We start from the raw sequence: 21,973 nt of genomic DNA on the forward strand, positions 1-21,973 counted from the left end.
ACAGATTGGTGAAGGGCCTGACAATTGATGAACCTCCTAGAAATCGGTTTTTATCTGAAACCCCTTCCCTGATCCACAGGATCTGGGGACTCCTGGGGCCTAGTAGGAGAGAAGCCCAGAGTTCTGGCTTTGCTCACCTGGGGGCTCTTCCTCTCTTCCTTCCTCTCTGTCTACCCTCTTCTTTCCACAGGCTTCCCCCAGAACAGCGTTCCAGGGGTTGGTCTTTGATGGCAGGACCTGGCCTGGGGGAGGAAGGATGTTTTGACCGTCACTCACTATAGTCAACTCTAGAAGCTTGGACAAGCAACAGAGAAAAATTTTAGGGGAAAACCAAGTCTGTACAGTAGGTCAGGCCTATTTTCTCAGGTATTAAAAAAAAGGGAGTGGGGGAGCGTGCAAATTGACAGAGCCCAACCTTTCTGGAGGGCAGCTTGGCTCCTGCATTTTAGGATTGAAAATGTGAATATCTGCATTCCCAGCTGCACTTCTCAGAATCACTTGGGTCAAAACAAAGATGTGTACGAAGATTTAGCTATAGGATGTTTATCACAGCACTGTTCAGGGTGGTAAAAAAAATGCAAACAACTTAATCATTTAACCATAAGGAAATGCTAAGAATTTTGTTAATGTAACAATGGCATATGTAACCATTAAAGATAATGTAAGTTGTTTAATGATGTGGGAGATGGTTCACAAAATATTGTTTTGTTTCAAAAGATTACAGTACAATTTGTGTAATGTGATTCTATTTATATAAAAATAGATACATCGAAACCCGTGATGGGAAAAAGGATTCAAAGTAAAGACATTGAAATGTTAACACGCATGAGCTCTAGGAGGAGGGATTGTGGATGATTTTTGTTTTTGAGTAATTTGCTTTTTCTGTTTGTCAGCTTTATAAAAATAATCATTAGACATAGATTCACAATCAAACTTGCTTCCAATGTGCCTTCTCTTTTTTATCCTTCACCTTCCCCCATACTCCTTTTTTTTTTTTTTAACACAAAAGGTAGCATTCTTTGCACACAGTCCTGCGTCCTGGCTCCTTTCTGTTGCGGCTGGTTCGCCGTCTAGCAGTATATATTCGGAGGCTGCATCAGTGCACAAAGAATTTCCTCATTCTGTTTTATGGCCGCATAATATCGTAATAGTCCCTCGCATGGATGAATCAGAATTCACTTTAACCAGCCTCCTATCGATGGACATTTAGGTTATTTCCTTTTTTTTCTTTTTCTTTTTTTGGGATGTAAAAAACACAGCTCCACAATCAAGAAATTCATACGAAGCATTTTGCACTTCTCCGAGGTTGTTAACGGGATGCGGTCATCCCAGACTGACTCCCTGTCCTCTTTACCCAGGACCTCTCAGCCAGGTTGGTGGGTATCCAGTCCCAGAAGGCTCAGTTCCTCATCACCTTCAAGACCATGGAGGAAATCTGGAAGTTTTCTACTTACTTGAACTTAGGTAGGACGTGAAGCAGGCGGGTAGAGGACAACTTACGTCTTGGTTCAGCCTATTTGTGGGGCTTGATATTAGGGAATTGGTCTGGGTCTGATAATTAAAAAGAGGTAGAGTCCTGACATGGATGGTTAACTTTTGAAATACCACAACCTGCCTGGAACTAAATCTAAAGCAAACATTTACTATTACTCTCAAATGCTATGCGCACCATTACTTTGTCTTCAGGGAGAGACTACTTTCTTAGATCATCAATCCGCTGGTAATGTTCTTGATGATCACTAAATTTGAAGGACTGGGAGAGATGCAGGTTGACGGTTAAAAAAGAAAAAGGAACCAGTCTTGAGTCAGACCAAAGTAGTTGCTCAAAATAGTAGAGTTGTGCATATTTTAGCCTATGTTTTTGGAAAAGAGTCAAAGAAAGAGAAGGGGGAGTTATCTGCTAAAAGGGACTCAGATTGCAGCGTTTTCTAGGAAGTGACCTTGTGTAGGGGTGGAGGGTCAAGATGGCTCTTGGCCAGAAGGTAGAACTTCTCGCGTGGTTATGTTGATTTTCTGCCCGCCACGCTGCCTCTCCTTCCACGATCAGTTAGAGACCCATCTTTAATTCTAAGTGTGCTCCATGGACCGGCAGCAGCGGCATCGGGTGGAGCTTGTTAGAAAAGTAGAATCCCAGGCCCCATCCCAGATCTACTGAACCAGCATCTGTATTTTAATAAGATCCCCAGGTGATTGTGTGCACCTTAAAGTGCAAGAAGCACGATGATAGAGAACACACAAGGCCTAAGTAGGCACAACAAAGCCAGAATGGAAAGAACCAGGTTTTTGCATCTTAGGAAAGAGAAAGTCTCAAAAGAAGCAAAATTTTAACACAAATAATTCACATTTGTAGGCACGTTTGAAATACTACCCATCACTGCAACTTGCTTAGTCTCTAGTCTGGTTTTAACAAGGGAGAGCATGCTGGGCATGAATGATGGAGAGAGTCCGAGAAGGGATGGTGAAGTAAATCCAGACTCCTTTGTGGGTCATGGACAACCCCCCAGCCACTGCATCATCAGGGGTATAGGAATTTGAACCTCAAGTCAGGAAAACTTTAAGGGGGGGACCAGGACCCCCCAGAGTCCAAATTAGAATCTTGGAAATTCCTCTATGGACGTATGAGAAAAAGGTAACTGGGTTTGGTCATTTCATTATGCATTTATGGAGACCCACAATGTGTTGAACATAGTAAATATCATTTACAAATGACTTGTATTTCCCAACGATGCTGAGAAGAATCAGTTCACTCTAGAAATTTTCTAGCTACCTCTCTATGCTCTTCTGATTCCAGTTAAATGGGGTCAGGTTGGGGATGAAGGTCTGGGAAGGAAGTTCAGAAAGAAGCTTTCTCACCCTTTTCTGTGCTCAGCTAATGGTGGAAATCATGTTGTTCAGGAATCATGTTGACTTGACCTCTTAGGCTATGTATCTGCATGTCTGGAACATCTCCTCTTTGACCACAAGTACTGGCTCAACTGCAGATTGGTGGAAGATACAGAGATCCAAGTGTCAGTGGATGAGAAACACCTGGAAACAATATACCTGGGACTCCTCATACAGGAAGGTGAGCGTGGAAGCAGGGTGGGATGGGTTTTTATCTGGATATTTATTATCAGAGTCCCTGAAATAATTAGGATACAAAGGGAGGCAAAAAAAATTTTTTTGAAGGTGAGAATATTCATAAATGAACCCACCTGTTACAATATTACTCCAAACATCTCTCTCAGTTCTACGCTGGTATCACATGAACAGCTATGCTTGTCAGTCTCACGGATTGTCTGATGCGAGAACCCTTGGGGAGTTTTTAGAAGATGCCCATTCCAGGGCTCCACCCGGGCCAATTAAATCTCCAGAGGTAGGGGCCACGTTTTGGTATTTTTTGAAAGTTGCCCAGGCAATTCTAACATGCATCCAAGAGTAAGAAGCACTTTTTAAAATATATGATATAATTTGATTGTGAAATAAAATTGCAAATCTTGCAAAACCTGCAAGATTTCCTGAGATGGAAGAAGATGGTGTTGGGGAACTTCTTGGAGCACAAGCCAATCTGTTTACAAGGAAGGGTCCGATCAGGGCTATAACCAAGGGGTAACAACCAATGACATCACAGGCACCTTGAAAGAGCCAGATTTGCACAGAATATTTAACAAAAGGATTCTGCTTATGATTGTGTTGCACAGATCACAATTGAAGGAAAGAATTTCCTACTGTGCTACTATAAAATCTAGTTGGAGAAATTATATTCACCCACATCAACTTAATTTAGTCTTTGTTTGGTTCTAAGATTAAGCAGAAGGTTCCAATTGTAACCGAAGTTCCGTTAAATAAATTTTTGTTTCATTTTTTTTTCAAGGTCAAGTCCCAATTAAACCTTATTCTCACAAACTATTCTGAGCTTATGGTGTCTAATTTAAGTGAATTCCCTCCCAGTGGCTTTTTTCTTCTGGTATAGTTTTTCTGGGATCACAAAGACTTTCTGTGGGCCCTCTCCCTTGGCCGTGTCCTTTCCTCCCAGGAAGAAAAGTAGCTGGGCTTCTGGTTAGAAATGTTACATTGTGTGATAATCCCTTTTCACTTACTGCTACTCCTTGGAGGGGCTTTTCTCATTCTCTACAGGCCACTTCTTCTGCAGAGCCCTGTGCTCCGTGGCTCAGCCAGCTGAGAAGGAAGGGGAATATTTGACGCTTTGTAAGAAGGAGTTAGTCTCCGTGAAGACAGTTGAAGGCGAATCCGAGTGGGAGGGCGTGTCCTTGGTGACGGGTCAGCGGGGCCTGGTGCCCCTGTCAGCTCTAGAACCTCTGCCACTCCCTTTCCACCAGTGAGTAGCCAACTGCATCTTGGGAGTGGGTCCCAGAGCAGACTGAGGTCTCTTCCAAACAGAGTAGACAGGCTTGCAATATGGGACAGCCCAGGGAAGGAACAAAATCTTGGTGTTTTTGTTTTTTGTTTTTGTCTTTGTTATTATTGTTTTAAAGTCAAAATTTGCACAATTTGGTGAAATCAGAGACAACTCCAAATTTCAGATGTACATTGTACCTAAGAGGAAAACTGCCTGGTCTTCAAATGCAGCGTTTCCCCATATGGGGACTGGGGACCATTTGTATCAGAATCACCCTGGGATTTACTACAAGTTCAGCCCGCCTGGCCATCCTCTGACTCTTTTGGGATTCAATTCAAGAACTGGCATTTTCTATAAGCTCCCCTTGAATATAAGGAGATGTATTCCATACTTAAGTTTGAGAACGTGGGCCTGAAGGTTTTGTCAACTGAAACTTCCAGAGTGACAATACACGTGATCCCAGGCTGTGGCTGGCTCTGGCAGAGAATCTGACAGCGAGAATGGAAAGTTAGTTATTTAACTGGCAAACTAATTTAGAGCCAGAAAACATCCTAGGCTTGTTGAACTCTCCTTTTCACAGCAGCTGATACTAATAAGTTCTCAATAAATGTTTGCCATCATTATAATAGGAGTCCTAACCATGATACTTAACGACCATTGCCACTGTTGTTATTTTAATGAACTCTTCTGCTGGCTGGTGTCATTTTTTTGAAATCTGTGTTTGCAAACGCTGTGTTTCCATTGGCAGATGGTTCCTAAAGAATTATCCAGGAAGCTGTGGCCTTTGCAGGAAGAGGGATTGGACAGGCTCCTATCAGATCGGTATGGCTGAGTTGAAGACAGTTTTGTCAGGAGGATAATACTGCCCTGCCTCCTAATTTTATCTGCAAGTTTGGAGTCAGTTGATGTGAATTCTTGCCTAACCTCTGTTGCTGGCTGGCCGTGGAGAAGCCAGTTGCTGTCTAGAACATGGGTTTCTTGCCTGTGAGATGAGAGGTCTCAATCCAGGGCTGTTGGTACAAATGCTCACAGTGACAGAACGCACAGATGCATGCGGGCCTGGGTGGAAGATGTTAGCAAATGGAAATGGTGGGGACCATGGGGATTTCATGATATATCAGGTGAATAAAAAACCCAGTGTGGGCCACATGTGGCCTGCAGGCTGCCTGTTTTCAATCTCGGGTCAAAACATTTTCAATTTCCCTTAAACTTTTGTGAAATTGGCTTTGAATTTAGGAAAAGTAAGAATGCCTGGCACATGGTGGATATACTCAGTAAATATTTGTTGAATAAATAAATGAAATATATATACATATAATAGAGTGTATTATATAACCATGCATGTATTTTAGAGAATCTGTGTACACACACACATACATATACGCATGTCTCTGTAAGTACATATGTATCTCCTGGAAATGACCTTTAATGTTTTCTAGTATCTAGAGCATATATTCCTTTCATCTTCATCCTTAGAGCCCCTCCCACCACCAACCCGCCTAGCCCAAGTGCAATTTTGTAAGCTGTGAGCCCAAATAACACTTTCTGAAAAAGAAATAGAGGGAGGGGCACCTCAGTGGTTCAGTCGGTTGAGCGTCTGACTCTTGATTTTGGCTTAGGTCATGGTCTCAGGGTCCTGAGATCGAGGCTTGTGTTGGGCTCTGCGCTCAGCCAGGAGCCTGCTTGAGATTCTCTCTCCCTCTGCCTCTGTCCCTCCCCCTGCTCACACCCTGTCTGTCTGTCTCTCTGTCTCACTAAAATAAATAAATAAATCTTAAAAAAAAAAAAAAGAAATGGAGGGAATTATGGAACCCAGACATTAGATCTAATCAGTTAACTGACCGTAAACAAGATTTTTGGCTATCCGAGGCAGTGTAAGCTTTCCTTGGACTAAAGACCACAGGGCTATGAAGTTTGTTCTTGGTTCGAATTCTGGCTCCACACCTTAAAACCAGCGTGACCTTGGCCAATTCGTGAGCTCTCACTGTGCTACAAGTTTCTCATGAGTAAAATGTTACCGTAAAACTGACTTCGAATGCCACGAAAAATCCATTAAATGACATCTGAAAATCACTCAGTACAGTTTTTTCACACTGCAAGTGTTTAACACACTATAGATCCTATTAGCCCACAAAGTGGTGGGAATTTCTACTCTTGAGGACACGATCAATAGAAACTTGATCAGAAATGTCAGGGGAAAGAAGAAAGCCAGTAGCTGTAGCAGAAAAGCTAAAGCGAACATGGAAACCAAGACACATAAAAGCCATTATCTCCAGCAAAGCAGCAGTAGTGGAGAGAAGGGTTAGCCAGCAGTTGGTTAACCCAGCTCCCTGGACAAATCACAGACCTTCTCTGTACTTCCGCCCTTTAACCTATAAGAAGGGCAGTGTGATGGTTGCTCTACCTACCCCTTAGGACTCTTGGAAAGATCTGAGAAAACAGGCTTACATGTACTTTGCGAACCGGACAGGGCAGAGCTCATAAATATGTCATTACTAGATCTTAGCTGGGCAACTCATCAAGCTGAGCCATGACCATAGGCAGAAGGGGAGTCTTCCAAGTCCCTCTGGGGCCTGAGCGGTTTTCTGTTTACCAGTAATAGGAGGCTAACGTTTATTGAAGGTTGATGAGGTCCCAGGCCTGGTGCACTTAATCTCTTTGACTTTTCCTAAAGTCTATGAGACAAGTATTCTTACTATGTCCCTTTTACAGTTGGGCAGACTGAGGGTCACAGTTAGCCAAAGGAGTTGGAGGGGAATGGAGAGATCCCACAATGTTTCTCACCCTGGTCTGTGGATTTGGGCTAGCCACGAGGAAGTGTTTACATAATAATGGCAATCAGACACAGTAAGGCAATACAGTAAGCTTTCCAGTTTTTCATGAGGGAACTTTATTCAGTTTTCGGGTATATCCAGCATTCTGAAGTGATCTTTCCTCCATTTATGAAAACATCCTTTCTTTTGTAAAGTGATGGTGAAAGTGGATGGTAGTTCCTTTCTTTGAATGTCTTAGTTCGGCAAAATTAAAAGCCAGTTACTCTGTGTCATTCCTGCCGATTTCTTTTTTTGGGGGTGGGGATGATGTTACCGGTCCTCGAAATTCTAAATTCTGGGGACTTTTCATTTCATATTAGACCAGGAGCAGTTTCTGCCTTATTTGGTTGACGTGGATGTTATTTCTCCACAGGCCGAGGAAAATGTAAGGCCTGGAAGGAATATGAGAGGGAAGAAAAGGATGAGCTGAGTTTTCGCCGGGGAGAAAGCATCGAGATCATCGGCTTTGTCATACCTGGGCTTCAGTGGTTCATTGGGAAGTCGACACGCTCAGGGGAAGTGGGCTTTGTTCCCACCAGGAACATAGATCCCGAGTCGTATTCCCCAATGTGAGTATGGCAGAGGGGGCCTCTGGGGTGTCCTGGAGCGGGCTGCCTTCCCCAGTGGCCCTGCCCCATGCCGAGCAGGGTTGCAGATGAGCTTCAGGGCTCCCTGGCAAGATGGAGTCAGACGAGCACATCCTGACAACCAAGCCTGCTGCAAAGGGTGATGGGAAGGAGAGGATGAGGGATCAAGGAATGAGCCAGTTCAGTTCTGTTCAGCAATGGTCACTGAGGCCTTCCTGTGTGTGAGGAGGGAGGCACACCCCCAAGCCGAAGGGCCTGCTGTTATCCCTGCAAGGGGGTATTGGAACTTGTATTCTGCCACTCACCCTGTGCAACCAAGGGGCCCCATTAAGGGAAGGGCACACACAGGGACCCGCGGATTGCAGCTTAGTGAAAGGAGAGACCCTCCCACTGGAGGTTTGCTGAAAGCTCAATGTGTGGTGACAGTGTGGGCCAGGATGGTAGAGGGCGTCTTTTCCTCTTTTCTGCCTCGGGTCCTGAAGGGCTGGTTCTGAGGACCAATGAGCAGCAGACAGCCAGCTTGTGCCTCCCACCCTTCAGGGAACAGCAGAGCTCGGGAATGTTGACCAGTCTGTCTGGGGTGGGCTTCCTGCATGGGGAGAGGAAACGGGAGGAAGCCTGGGCCCAGCAAGTACCAGAGGGAACAGAGTTGGCTGCTAGCATGGGGACTCTGGGAGAATGTGGCCCCAGGGTGTCCAAGGCCCTGCACACCCAGACCAGAATGTCTTCCCTTGTACGAAAGAGCCACCAAGGAGAGTGGACCAAGGGCAGTCTGCCCTTTGCAGAGGGAGGAGACAGAAGGTCATCTTCCCTACACAGAAATGTGGGAACTCAAGTACTCTAAGGGAGGAAGATCGCTCGACGAGCCCCTAGAGGATTACGGACTGAATGGGAGTTTATAAGCAGAAGGGTGTCAGGAGAACTTTCATGAAATAGGCAATATTTGAGTTCAACCTTGCAGGATGCAAGGTATTTCAACAGAGAGAAATGGCGAAAAGCGATCACAGGTAGGAAAGTGAGGGGCTGTGTAAGGAATGACTAGCGCTGGTTGAGAGGCAGGTTTTACCAGGAGGTCATCGGTGTGGCAAAGGTCGGGGGGGCGCAACATGGCAGAGATGCCCGTTCAGGGCCTGTGTCCTTCACCTGGCAGAGAATGGGGAGCCACTGAGTATCTCTGAGCAAGAGTGATGGATGATGAGACTGGAACCCTGGCTTTGAGTGAGGTGTGCCAGGGCAGGGGAGAACCTGGAAGCAGGAGACCGAGGCTGGCACTTGGGAAGGGGCGGGGGACCGGGGAGAGAGGACACAGCTGAGGACCAATCAACAGAAATTTAGAGATTCCAGGAGCTTCACGAATACAGATGTCCCTGTTCTACCCCTGAGGTTCTATCTCATTGGTGTGGGTGGGACCTGGTAGCCCCTCCCCAGGTGGGGCTAGTGGGCACCCAAGGTGGGAACCACTGCTCAAACAACCCACTCATCTACTGCAGGGCAAGTGAGGACCCCAGGAGTGAAAAGGCTAAACCCAAGGCCTTGGGTGTGAAACTCCAGATCCCTGACATTAAATCTAGGGTTCTTTTTCCGCCATACAGTTCTGCAGCTGAGGTCCTGCTCAGAGGGGGAAAGAATAAAGAGACAGAGATTTGGTGAGGAAGAACAGCTTACAGAGCAGAGGAAGAAAGAATGTAGCAAAGGAGACAAAAGAACAAAGGAGCTGCAGAAGAGGATGGAAGGGAGTGGAGGGGACAGTTAACACTGTTGCAGACTGCAGAGAGGTAAAGCAGGGCTTCCTGCTAAAAGGTCTTTGGGATTGGCCACTGGGAGGTCACCAGTCATTGAGAGGTCAGTGGCCATTGGGAGGTACCTGGGCATTGGGAGGCAGAGTAGCTTAGGAATCAGACTTCCAGAGCCAGACTCCCTGAAAGGCATTTATGGCCATGTAAGCACATTGTGTGTCTCCATTAGCTTACCAGCTCGGTTACTTTGGACGTGTTAATTAGTCTCTCTGTGCCTCAGGTTTCTCATCTGTACAACGCATACGATATTAGTATCTGCTCATAGGATTGTCAGGAGTTGACACGAGCTAACACGTGGAAAGCACTTAGAATGGCGTCTGGCACAGTGTGTGTGTGGTCAACATGCATTAACTCCTACTACGGCTGTTCCTGGTGTGGGCGGTGATCTTTGAGAGGCAGTTTTAATAGGTGTCAGATTTCATAAACTATATTTGGACTTCTGTACCTCATACCTTGGCCCAAATCACAATAACTTACACCACTAAATTAATTTGATGATCATATTTTAACTGGCTTAGCTGTAGGGAATACACTCGTGCCATGAAGAACATCACCGCCTGTATCGCAGGGGTGGCATGAGAACTTCTCCTTATTTCTACAGTGTCTTCTGTTGGCCTCTCCACCTGGTCACATGTGGGACCCCATCAACAGAGCCTGCACATTGCGTAGGGAAGGGGAAAGTGAGCCAGGAGACAGGGAGAGGTGGAAGGAGGAGGGGAGAGGGGAACGGGCTCATCGGCATCCCCCACAGCACTCTCTAGATCACAGACCTCCCCAAAACACAGCAATAAGAGAAAAAGCCCACAAACAAACTGGCTACAAGCAGCAGCCAGGGTGTGGAGTCCTGGGAATCATCCTGTGTGCTATGCAGGGGGTCTGGCCACTGGGTGTCACTGTTAGTCTGTGTTCACTTTGGTATAAGGTTTCTAAAGAAGGTCCTGCATTTATTTGCTGGTCTCCATCCTCTTCCCACAGGCTCCCTCCCTGTGCTAGTTAGTATATTTCTCCTTAAAGTGCATTCATTCATTCATTCATTCATTCATTCTTTCATTCTTTCATTCTTTCATTCTTTCATTCTTTCATTCATTCTTTCATCCATCCAGCTATCCTCCCTCCTGTTCATGCATGCATGCATCCATCCATCCATCTAACCATCCTTCCATCCATCCATCCATCCACCCACCCATGCATCCATGCATCCATCTGTATTTATTTAACCAAATCAGCAGTATATTGAGAGTGAAATGTCTCAGAAGTTGTTCTGTGAGTCAGATTTAGTCTGTGCCTCTGACACATGGGAAAGGGATCCTGCTTTTCCACAGCAGCCAAGTTGTGGGTTTCCTTTTATTTACAGCCCATATTTCAACACCAGCTACCTGGTTTCACAGCAAGAGCAGCTGGAAAACCAGTTCTTAAAACTTGGGGCAGGCAGTCTGTCTGAATAGACATGGTGTTTGTTTTGGCCAGAGCGCCTTTAGGGATTTAAGAGCTGCCGATAGTGACAGAATGCACCCCTTTCTTTTCCTTTGGCTTTATGCTTTTAAAAAGTATTTGATATGTGTGTATTTGTGTGTGTGTGTGTGTGTGTGTGTGTGTGTGTGTGTGTTGAGGGAAAAATGTCTTTAGGTTTAGCTGAAGACCCCTGTTACTCCTTCCTACTTCCATCCTGTGATCCTGATTCTTACCCCAGGGCAGACTCTATGTGAAGTTGGTATGTATCTTCCCAGTCATCACTCTGATACATTTTAGAAACGGATATTTGTAAAAAAGCATACTAGAGTTTTGTGTATTTAAAAATGGATATACATGTTTGTTTTTTTCTGTAACTGGCCCCTTTTTTCAGCCGATATGGTAAATTTAGGATTTAGTCACATTGTAGTAGATATAGTTCATTTTCATGAAGTGTTATTTAAAGGAAATTTGTATACTTAAATGTGTAAATTAAAAAATAAGCAAGGTTGAAAAATTAATGCATTCAATACGAGAAAAAAGAATACAGGAGATAAGCCAGTATTTCATAGTATTAGAAGTTTGAAAAATTCTATTTCTTATAGCCCCTCTTTTCTTCTTCACATTGTTTTCTCTTCTTGATAATTCCATTTCCTGTGGCATCTATTTTTGCTGATGAGAAGTTTGCTGTTAGTCTCATAGCCGTTTCTTTGCAGGTAGGCAGCTTTCTCTCTCTCTCTTTTTGTTTTAGGTTTTTCTTACTGATGTTTTGTACTATGACATATCTAGATGAGATCTATTCTGTTACATATTTATCACAAGGCATCTACCCTGTTATATTTTAGTAGTTATTTCAGTGGAGATCTGTGAGTTGTAACTACTCTCAGTCGTTAGTCCTTTTTTGTCTTAAATATACTTAAAATATAATTCTGAATGATAATTTAGCTAAGTGTAGAATGATCTTCCAAGTGGAGGGGAAAATAACTATTTGTATAAAATTTCAAATCTGTTTTGCCAGGGTTTTGTCCATTTCATTAATCCTTAGAGAAAAACAAAATTTCTTATGTTGACCATCTTTATTGTTTCTTTGTTTTCTGTGTCACTAATTTCATATTTATCTTTATTATTTTCTTCTACTTTGTTTTTATTCCATTGATTTATGCCCTATCCTTTCTATTTAACTCTTTCATCCTGCAAATGGAACTGTCAAGTGATAGATCATTAAACCCCGAAAGAAGGAAGGATCGGGAGAAATAGAAAACACAAAAAGAAGGATAACCCTAAAGAAATGGAAGTCATGTGAAAATGATATTATTTTTATTTATTTATCTTAGGACGTGGTGTACTTCTCCAGTGTGAAGACTCATGTCTTTCTTCAATTCTGGAAAATTCTCAGTCATTCTCCCTTTGAGTATTTGCCTCTCTCTCATTCTTTTTAGTCTGTCTTCTGGAATTCCTAACAGAGGTATGTTGGACTTGCCATTCTAGCCTCAGTCTTGCTTAATCAGTTCTTTTATATTTTTCATCTTTTTGTCCCTACAGGTGCATTCTGGGTGATTCCTTCCCATCTTGAGTTTCACTAATTCTCTCCTCTGCTGTGACTAAACGTGCTGCTGAACTCACTCCTGTAGTCCTAAGTGTGCATGCCTTTATCTTCATTTCTAGAATTTGTATTTTGCTGTTTTCCACGTATACTTATTTCTGCTCACCAGGTTCCATCTTTTCCCTGTAGCTTCTAGTCAGTCTTTCATTTCATCATTTTAACCATGCATATTATAAATTAATCTTTAGATTCTTGTTATTTCTGGTTTTTGTAGTGTGAATTTACCTATTTGTGCACTTGCTGGCATGCATTGTCAGGAGTTCCTTTTCTTGTGTTTGTATTTTTGGTTATGTGAATGAATTTTCAACATTTTATTTTATTTTATTTTAATTTTTAAAAAAAGACTTCTGTATTTATATGAGAAAGAGAGCGAGTGCACACGTGCAAGTGTGCGAGCTCGTTCTTAGGGGCAGGGCAGAGGGAGAGAAACTCAAGCAGATTCCCCACGGAGCATGAGCCCGATGCGGGGCTCAATCCCATGACCCATGAGATCAGGACCTGAGCTGAAATCACCAGTCAGACGCTTAACCAACTGAGCCACCCGGGCGCCCTGGATTTTCAACAAAGACGCCCTGAATTTCAAAGATGGTCTTTGCAGGAAGCCTCGACTGAAGAAAACATCCCAGTAGAGCAGTTTTGGCACTACTTTCCCTGAAAATTTAGGAGCTCAATGGTCCAGGGCTGGCTTTTTAATGTAAAGTTGTTTGATTGTACTTACACTGTACAATGTAATTCCGAGCCCACGTCTTCTAATGGTGTAAGTCCAGGTGTTTGACTTTTTTTCCCGGGGACTCAGACAGATGGAAGTGTGTCGTTGGCGGGTGAGTTTTCCCATCTCCTCGTCACAGAAGCTGCAGTTCTTGCTGAGGTCGGGCTGTAGGGAGCTCAGTTCAGCTTCCCTGCTTCACACGGACCCAAAGTCCCATGTCCTGTCCCTGGGTGGCATTACAGGGTGAGCCCCAGCTCTGAGAACCAGGGTCCCAGCGGAGAACCCCCCCAGGGCCTCTGGGCCATCTGCTGTCGTTTACCAACTTGGCTTTAGTTTCTCCTTTGTCTCTGGCTCTCAGGCATTTCCTTTTCTTTCTTTCTTTCAAGTCAAAGAATATATTAAAATATTTATCCTTATCACATTTTATCTCTGATTTGTCTGTGTGTGTGGGTGAGAGTAGCCCCCAGTGGAGCATGCCAGCCTGCCATAGTTCTAGAAGTCTTACCGTTCTAACCCCATTTCCATGGTAGGAACACCCTAATGTAATCTGTCAGGCTTCTTGGACTCTTTCTAAATACGTGGGACTCAGGACATTAGCTGATCAGCTGTGAGGCAATGGGCCACAGAGGCAGAAGATCACAGTTTCTGTCTCAGCTTTACACTTGCTAGCTGTGTCATTCTGACATGCTACTAAATGAAATAGTAAATTCAGGAATGCTTTATAAAGTTCAAGGTTCTATAGAAAATTGAAATCATATAATAATTTCTTTTGATGTCAGAGGAGTTTAGTTGTAGATTTCAACTAGATGTTGTTTTGAGGATGACTGCTCTCATGGTGTAGGAAGAATCTGGAAGTCAGGCCAGAGAGATGCGGGCTCAGTAAGTGTCCTGGGAAGAGTGCTGGGCCAGACATCAGGACACAGCTTTAGTGCTGTTTCTGTCCTAATTAGTGGTGTGACCTTGCAATTTATATTAGCTCCTGGTTTCCTCATCACTGGCTTTACCTGAGTTCTGAGAATAAAATGCAGGTGGCAGACCATGGCACTCCCATCCCCGCCCCTCCTTTTTTTTTTTTTTTTTTTTTTTTTTTTTACCACTTCCTAGCTACCGACTTTATTTTTCTGTGCCTCAATTACATCCTTTGTAGAGAGGAGTAAGAACAGTACCTGCCTCATCGGGCGACTGTGCAGATTACATGAGATAAGGGTGTCTAATTCATTATAGGCTCCCCCCACCCTTCCAAGTATTAGCTGTTACTACCTCTTAGGCTTCCGAGTTATTTTTGTTTAAAAAATGGATTCTGAGTTTAGACCCCCCCCCCCCCGAAAGAGATCTTAAAAATTCTGGATTGAATGTTTTCTGAGGCATGTCTACTTTTCACATTCTTTGATTCTATGACAAGTTTCTAGTAAGCAAATTAGTTTTAAAAGTGAGTTTATACAGTACAGTGAGTATAAGGATCTCTCTTATTTGCAGCCCCTGGCCTTCCTTCTACCCCCTTCCCATCCCCTCTCTGAATGCCACATAAGGCTCTCGTTCTGTGCCGTGGAATCAGATGCCAACAATTGTGAAAAGCTCTTCTGACCATAGTCAAACTCTCTTCATCACTTCTCTAGATTGTGCTGCCTGTCCCTAGTGTTTTTGAAATAACCTGACAGAGAAACATCTTTTCACGGTCCCTTTTCAACCCTTACCTTTGGGGCAGCCAATTTGTATTTCTCTATTAAAAGTGGGCACCAGCTGGTCTCAAAGAAAGGTAGGGGTCAAGAGAAGGGGCTTTGTTTTCTTCGGGAGATAGAGTTTTCACAGGAGGGGTCATTCCATCCCCACGTTGGCCTGCTCAGCAGCCGTGCAGCTCGTTTCTTCATGAATGGGGGCCTCAGAGCTCTTCTGGGTAGCAGGGATACAGACATTACACAACAGTGAGATGAGTCTGGCTGCAGCTGTGGCAAGCGGGTCAATGGCTTCTCTCTCTGTCCTTCACTGGATCCTGGGCTGGAGAGAGAATGGTTATGTCCGGAGACTTGCGCTCATCTGTACCCATGTCTTTTGTCTCAATGCAGGAACAAGAGCTCCGCCTTTTTCAGTGACGAGGAAAGATGCTCTCTGTGGGTCCTGGGAAGTGACAGGAAAGCTGAGTGTGCCAGCTTCCTCCACACGCTTGCTCATACCGACATAGCGTCTGTCTACCGGCTTAGTGAGTGTTTGCTCCTCGGACCCCTTTGGAAGCTCAGCTCAGTGAGAGCATGAAAGGCCAGCCCTATTGAGCCTTCCATTCTAATCTGGGAGAAGAAGACCTCCTGAACTGTGACTGAGGTCGCTTCTTCTAGGGCTGAAGGAGGTCTAGGTCCCTGATGATAAAGGCAGGACCATAGAATGTTACAGCTTCTAAGAAGTGATTTCTCCTCTCATTTTACAAACTGGGGAACTGAGGCTCTGGTGAATTAGTGCCTTCCCCGTTTTCTAGTCAGGACAGTCCCTACTCCACCACACTGCCCCCAACACAAACTGATGCTGGACTGTGGCGGGGCGCGGGGGGCGGGGCGCAGGAGTGTTGGCTTGGACTGTGGGAGGGGCCTCAGTGCTGCCAGTTCTCATCAGTGTCTGAATGACTGATTGAGGAAATGAATGCCTCTCCTTTCCCTCACTTTGGAAGGGCCCACTGCTCTGTGTCAGGAAGCACATTCACCTTGTGGTTTGAGGAAGGATTCGTGTTTCCCCCATCTCGTCAGCGATGGTGGTGTTGTGTCTACCCCCGTGGGGCCAGATTAGATGCGGCACAGTTGGTGGCAGAGAAGAGGGATTCTGCAGAAGGAGCTCTCGGGCCCGCTCCCTGGGGCAGAAGTGGGCCTCAGAGTCTCTCACCGTGCACAAGAGGTATTTGCAAGGAGCACCTAGCCACGAACTTTCTTGCCATGAACAGACCACACCACCCACCCACCAGGCTGAACCAGGAAGCTGAAGCTATGTGCACCACCCGGGAGGGGGTGTTGAGGTCTGAAAATCCAGGACGACTTTAGGCGCGCCCTGGGCAGGGGCGGGCCACAGGCTTGGACCTACGGGGTCCACCAGCTGTTGATGCAATGGTGGGGAGAGCTCTAGGGGCAGGTCCCAGGCAGCGCTTTGCCTCCTGTGTAAGCACCGGGAGTGCAGCGCTGCTGGATGCAGGGCAGAGCCCGATGATGGTGCAGGGGCCTCCCGGCACCACGGCAGCCAGCAGACAGGCGTCCTATTGGTGAATTCCAGCTCCTCCAAGGCTTCTGCCCTGGGGAAGGGGTGCTCTCTGCAATTGCTCCTCCCAGAGAGAGCATCTTTTTGTAACTCCTGCACCATTTGTGTTCTCGGTGGCCCTGCCTGGAGGGAGACTGGCACGTGCTCTCAGTGTCAGCGAGGGCCGGGACACCAGGGCAGCTCGCCAGAGCCTGGCTCCCTAGCTCTCCCACGTTCGGGGGCGGGGAGCCTTCTGCCTTTGCAGGTTACCGATCTCACGTAGCTACGACGACACTCACGGAGAATAGTAGGCAGAGGCTTGACTCCGTGCGGGGCCGCTGGCCACAAATTCCCCGGAGAGCCCAGAGTGAGGGCACAGGGTGCTATTGCTTCTCTGCCAGGAAGAGGTGGCATCTTATTTCCAGCAGCCCCTGTCCTGGGGGGCCATGAATCTGGCCTTCACCTCCACAGTTATACCCAAGAGGGTTCGGTTCTTTGCTGCCAAACCCAAGGTGTCTCCCTGGTTCTCACCTAGCCTTCTTCCACTTTTGTGACGTTAGGAGGCTGTCCCAGAGGCACCTTGGTCTCTGTGTCTCCTCTTTTCTCTCGCACGGTGCCATTCCAGTCCCCTTTGCTGCCTCCCACTTGCTGGGAAATGCTGGTGTTTCTCTGGCTCCTTCGTAAACTCCCCTCCCCCAGCTGCTCTGCGTTCTTGTCCGAAGGCTTCTCCTAGGACTGGGACCCATTCCTTGTGACCCACTGTGGGTCCTGAGTCTGTATTTGCAAGTCTTGGCTTTTTTGTTTGGCTACAGATCTACTTCCTGCTCAGCCTAGAGCTCCTGTGAGGCCCTCAGACGCAGACTGTCTGAAGCTCTGCTCCAGACTGGCCCTTCTTCCACCTCATCCCACGAAGTCACTGCAGGGAACAAAACCAGGACCCTCAGATGCCTCTTCACTCTTTCCTTCATTAGTCATCTTTGGTCACCTAGTCCTGTGTCGCATTGTACGGTTGAGTCAGTGACAGTTGAGAGGATGGATATGCGCGAATGGAGGAAGGAAGAGGGAAGGACGTACGCACAGAAATGGGAGGCGATGCCACATGCTTTGTTCATGGACCTGCTCTCAGCTAGTGGGGAGGTTTGGGCCTTCAGATTCTGTCTTCATCCCCGTCCCCACACCTCCTGGAAAAGAGCTCGTGTTTCTAGCTTCTCCACTTTTCTTTTCTGGCTCTGGGTCTTATTTCTACCTCAGTTCCCAACGCCAAGTGAGTGGCCCACACAACATTCTCTGCAGTCCGTGCAGCTCTTACGCTGATGACGAAGGACAGAATTGTGCCCAGTTTCTCAGAGAAATTTAAGCACAACGTGTGCTCAGGGACCATGGGTTTGGGGTGCTCCTGCAGGCATAGGCAATGGTGGCCCATTCTGACCTAACACCAGGTCTGTCCTTCATCTCTATCCAGGTGGGTTTGAATCCATCCAGAATCTTCCAAACGATCTAAGTGGTGAGTAGAGATCATGCTGAACCTGACCTCCAGTCCTTCAGAACAGCATCCTGTCCTCTTGCCGGGAGCTGGCCGCCACAGTGGCAGGTGCTCACGGTTGCTCAACTCTGCCTGTCCCTTACAGCGTCCCAGCCTGAAGGCTTCAAGGAGGCCAGGCCTGGCAGAGTCTGGGAGGAGCATCAGGCCACGGGCTCCAGACAGTCCAGCAGCTCTGAGGACTCCAGCCTGGAGGAGGAGCTCCTCTCAGCCGCCTCGGACAGCTATCACTTGCCAGAGCCCGATGACCTCGATGACCCGGAACTCCTCGTGGACTTAAACACTGGTCAGGAAGAGGAGGAGGCTGAGAACTTTGCCCCCATATTGTCTTTTCTGGATCATGAGGGTTACGCTGACCACTTTAAGAGCCTCTATGATTTCTCCTTCTCTTTCCTCACATCTTCCTTTTATAGCTTCTCTGAGGAGGATGAACTCGTGGCCTATCTGGAGGCCTCAAGGAAGTGGGCCAAGCGGAGCTGCAGGACCTGGGCCCACGCCAGGCTCTGCTTCCTCCTGGGCCGGCTGAGCGTCAGGAAGGTCAAACTCTCTCAGGCCAGGGTGTACTTTGAGGAGGCTATGTACATCCTCGATGGAACATTTGAAGACCTATCCTTGGTGGCTGCTCTGTATATCAATCTGGCTGCCATCTACCTGAGGCAGAGGCTAAGGCATAAAGGCTCGTCTCTGCTGGAAAAAGCAGGGGCGCTGTTGGCCTGCCTGCCTGACCATGAGTCTAGTACCAAGAACGAGCTCGACGTGGTGGCCTACATACTACGCCAGGGCATTGTGGCAGGCAGCTGTCCCTTGGAGGCCAGGGCCTGCTTCCTGGCCATCCGATTGCTCCTGAGCCTAGGCCGGCATGAGGAGGTCCTGCCCTTTGCCGAGCGCCTGCAGGTCCTCTCCGGACACCCTCCTGACTTGGAGGCTACAGCAACCATCTTGAGTTTTCTGTATGATAAGAAATATCTCCCACACCTTGTAGTGGCCTCTGTCCAGGAACGTGGTATCCAGAGTGGCCAAGGGATGTCCCTTCCGATTTGGCAGGTCTACCTGGTTCTCCAGAACACCACCAAACTCCTTGGAGTCCCCTCTTCAAGCTGGGGTGAAGTTTCTGCCCTTGCCTGCCCAGCACTCAGGCGGGCACTGGCTGCCTGTGAGGAACAGGCCAATCGGAGCGCCCAGAGGGCCCTGTGTCTCATCCTGTCCAAAGTGTACCTCCAACACAGGTCTCCCGATGGTGCCATCCACTACCTGAGCCAGGCCTTGGTGCTAGGGCAGCTGCTGAGTGAGCAGGAAGCCTTTGAGTCTTCTCTCTGCCTGGCGTGGGCGTATCTCTTAGCCAGCCAAGCAAAGAAGGCTTTGGACATCCTCGAGCCACTCCTATACTCCCAGAAGGAGACAGAGAGTATCACCCAAAAGGGGGTGGTCCATAACCTCCTGGGACTTGCACTTCAAGGTGAAGGCCGGGTGAACAGGGCAGCCAAGAGCTATCTCCGGGCCTTGAACAGAGCTCAGGAAATGGGGAATGTGCGTAATCAGGCGGTGACTTTGGCCAATCTTGGCCACCTGACCCTTAAGTCCTGGGCTCAGCAGCCAGCCAAGGACTATCTCCTGCAGGCTGTCCGACTCTATTCTGAGCTCCAGACCAGCATGGAGACAGACATGGAATTGGTACAGGTCCTTCTCTGGTTGGCCCCAGTGCTGGTGCAAGGACGCCAGCTGGCCAGCGGCCGCCTTTGTTATGAGATGGCATTGCTGTTCGGCTTAAGGCATCGACACCTAAAGAGTGAGTATGTCCTGTGCTACAGAAGCTTTAGAGCAAAGCATGAGAGCGTGTGTTGCCCTCGTCCTTTCTCAGGCGATCTCATTCATGTCCCCGCTTTATGTTCAGGTCAGCTTCAGGTCACCAAATCCCTCTGCCATTTCTACAGCTCTGTATCCCCAAGCCCCAAGGCATGCATCACCTACCACGAGCACTGGCTGAGCCTGGCTCAGCAACTCAGGGACCGAGAGATGGAGGGGAGGCTGCTGGAGTCCCTCGGGCAGCTCTACCGGAACCTGAACACGGCCAGGTGAGTCGGGGCTTGGGGATGGGCCTAGAAACAGCGTGTCTTCCTTCAAGAGGGACAGTATTCTTTTCCTCCAGATGTAAACTTCACGGGCTCGTGGTGTGTTTGTGGCGTCATGGAAAAAGCGTGGGCCCTGCGGCTGCCACACAGTGTCCTCTCTCACCTATTAGCTCTGTGACTTTGAGCAAGCTACTGAATTTCGCCCTACCTCAGCTTCCTCATCAAAGACAATAATGATGGCGTCTACACTATAGTATTCATGTGGGGAGTAAATGAGTCAACACCCATGGAACCCTTGGAACGGTGCCCGATCCGTAGAGGGGGCTCGGTGATGTTGGCCGGGTTACAGTTACTTGTACGTCCGTGACAAGCCTCCCGTGACCCTGGCTGAGGGTCCCTAATTCTGAGAGCTGGCGGTTGTACTCAGGCTGGTCCCTTCAGGAGGCCTTGGTTACCTGAGTGCGGGGGGGCATTAGAGAAATGGCACAAAGTAAATTGAGCCACGGGCAGGCAGGTAAAATTGCATCGTAAAGAAGTTTGATTTGGAACCTTCCCTTTAAAATGAAACCAGAAACGACAGAACTGTGTAGTGAAGAGACTTAGGCAAGAATTGCAGCTGTGAGGGAAGTCAGAGGGCCAACCACAGAAGAAGTGTTGACTTTTAGCTGAATTGCATTGACAGAATTGCGTAACAGCACCGTGAAAGATCCCTGTGTTGTGATCAGCTTTTCAGCCCTCTCTTCAAAAGGCTCCTTTGTGCCAAAATATACCAAAACGTACCTGTTTTACCCCAAAGCTTCTTTTAACTCCTTGGTCTTTAAATTATTCCCACGTGAAGTATCCCGCCACGTCCTGCAGCCTTTCTCTTCTCTCCTCTGCTCCCCTCGCTGGGTGGTATCTGCTTACCCCTCCTTCAGTTCTGCTTCCCAACAGGCCTGTAATTGATTCCATTACATTCTGCATGGTTTGCGAGATGTCTGATGTCGTTTTGCATCGGGGCATTGTGTTCATAATTATGAATGACTTCTAAAATAAAGCCAGGATCGTTGCTTGCGTTGAGCAGAGAGAGGTGGTTGAGGAGAAGCTAATTGAATGACAAGTGTTGCTTTTCTAGGCAACGTGGCAACCTTGAGCCCTCAGAAAACCAGATCACTAATAATCAGATAACAAATTCTCTCTCTGTCTCCCTCTCCCTCATGCTTTCCCTCTCTCGCAAGAATCAGGTGTCCTCCAAACGTTCCTCTAGCTCTGCCTTCCGTTCTAGGAAGGGAGTTTCGGATCCTTGCGGCATGGGAGGGACAGGACGTGTGGCCGCACAGCGACACTGCTTTCATTCCAGGACACTACGGATGTCCTCTTATGGGCGAGTGGGTTTTTGGCCGTCCTTATTCCATCGTCCCGGAAGTTAATACAGATGAGGATCTTCTAACCGTAATCTTCCATAAATCTAATCTCTGAGATTCCGACTTGTATAACTGGAAGGAAATAAACGTCCCCTGCTCCTGCTTTACCATCAAGGTGAGGGATACGAAGCAGTGGACCGAGAGGCGCCTCAGGTGTCAGAGGAAAGCCTGCAAACACAAGGAAGGTCATCATCCTTTGCAGAATGCTCGGTTCATCAAGGAGAACGTGCTATCATGCTGCATGTATTTAGCATGCCTACACCCCCCCCCCCCCCCCGAGCGCCCAGCAGACCGAGGTAAACAGGTACTTGCACGCACCTGCAGGTGGTTACTGTAACTTCACTCTAAGCTTCCTGGTAGCTGAGGGAAGAAGGGGAAAACCGCAAGAGTTCTCGTTGTCTGATTAACAACAACAACAACGTAAACAAATATGTCTGTTGGAGCAAATGTTTTTC

At 47.1% G+C, this 21,973-nt stretch overlaps 1 protein-coding gene across 1 annotated transcript in view; it reads left to right on the forward strand.

Moving 5' to 3' along the window:
- Positions 1 to 21,973, forward strand: part of SH3TC2 (SH3 domain and tetratricopeptide repeats 2) — a 52,865-nt gene that overhangs the window by 15,311 nt on the left and 15,581 nt on the right. Inside the window, exons 4-12 of the mRNA XM_008692532.2 lie at positions 1,359 to 1,464; positions 2,921 to 3,064; positions 4,117 to 4,318; positions 5,088 to 5,161; positions 7,526 to 7,721; positions 15,360 to 15,493; positions 17,969 to 18,010; positions 18,135 to 19,832; positions 19,938 to 20,118. Coding sequence (XP_008690754.1) covers positions 1,359 to 1,464; positions 2,921 to 3,064; positions 4,117 to 4,318; positions 5,088 to 5,161; positions 7,526 to 7,721; positions 15,360 to 15,493; positions 17,969 to 18,010; positions 18,135 to 19,832; positions 19,938 to 20,118 — 2,777 coding nt within the window. The remainder of the gene's footprint in view (positions 1 to 1,358; positions 1,465 to 2,920; positions 3,065 to 4,116; positions 4,319 to 5,087; positions 5,162 to 7,525; positions 7,722 to 15,359; positions 15,494 to 17,968; positions 18,011 to 18,134; positions 19,833 to 19,937; positions 20,119 to 21,973) is intronic.

Source organism: Ursus maritimus, unplaced genomic scaffold (assembly GCF_017311325.1).
Source record: "Ursus maritimus isolate PB19 unplaced genomic scaffold, ASM1731132v1 scaffold_15, whole genome shotgun sequence".
In the NCBI taxonomy this organism is placed as follows: Eukaryota; Metazoa; Chordata; class Mammalia; order Carnivora; family Ursidae; genus Ursus; species Ursus maritimus.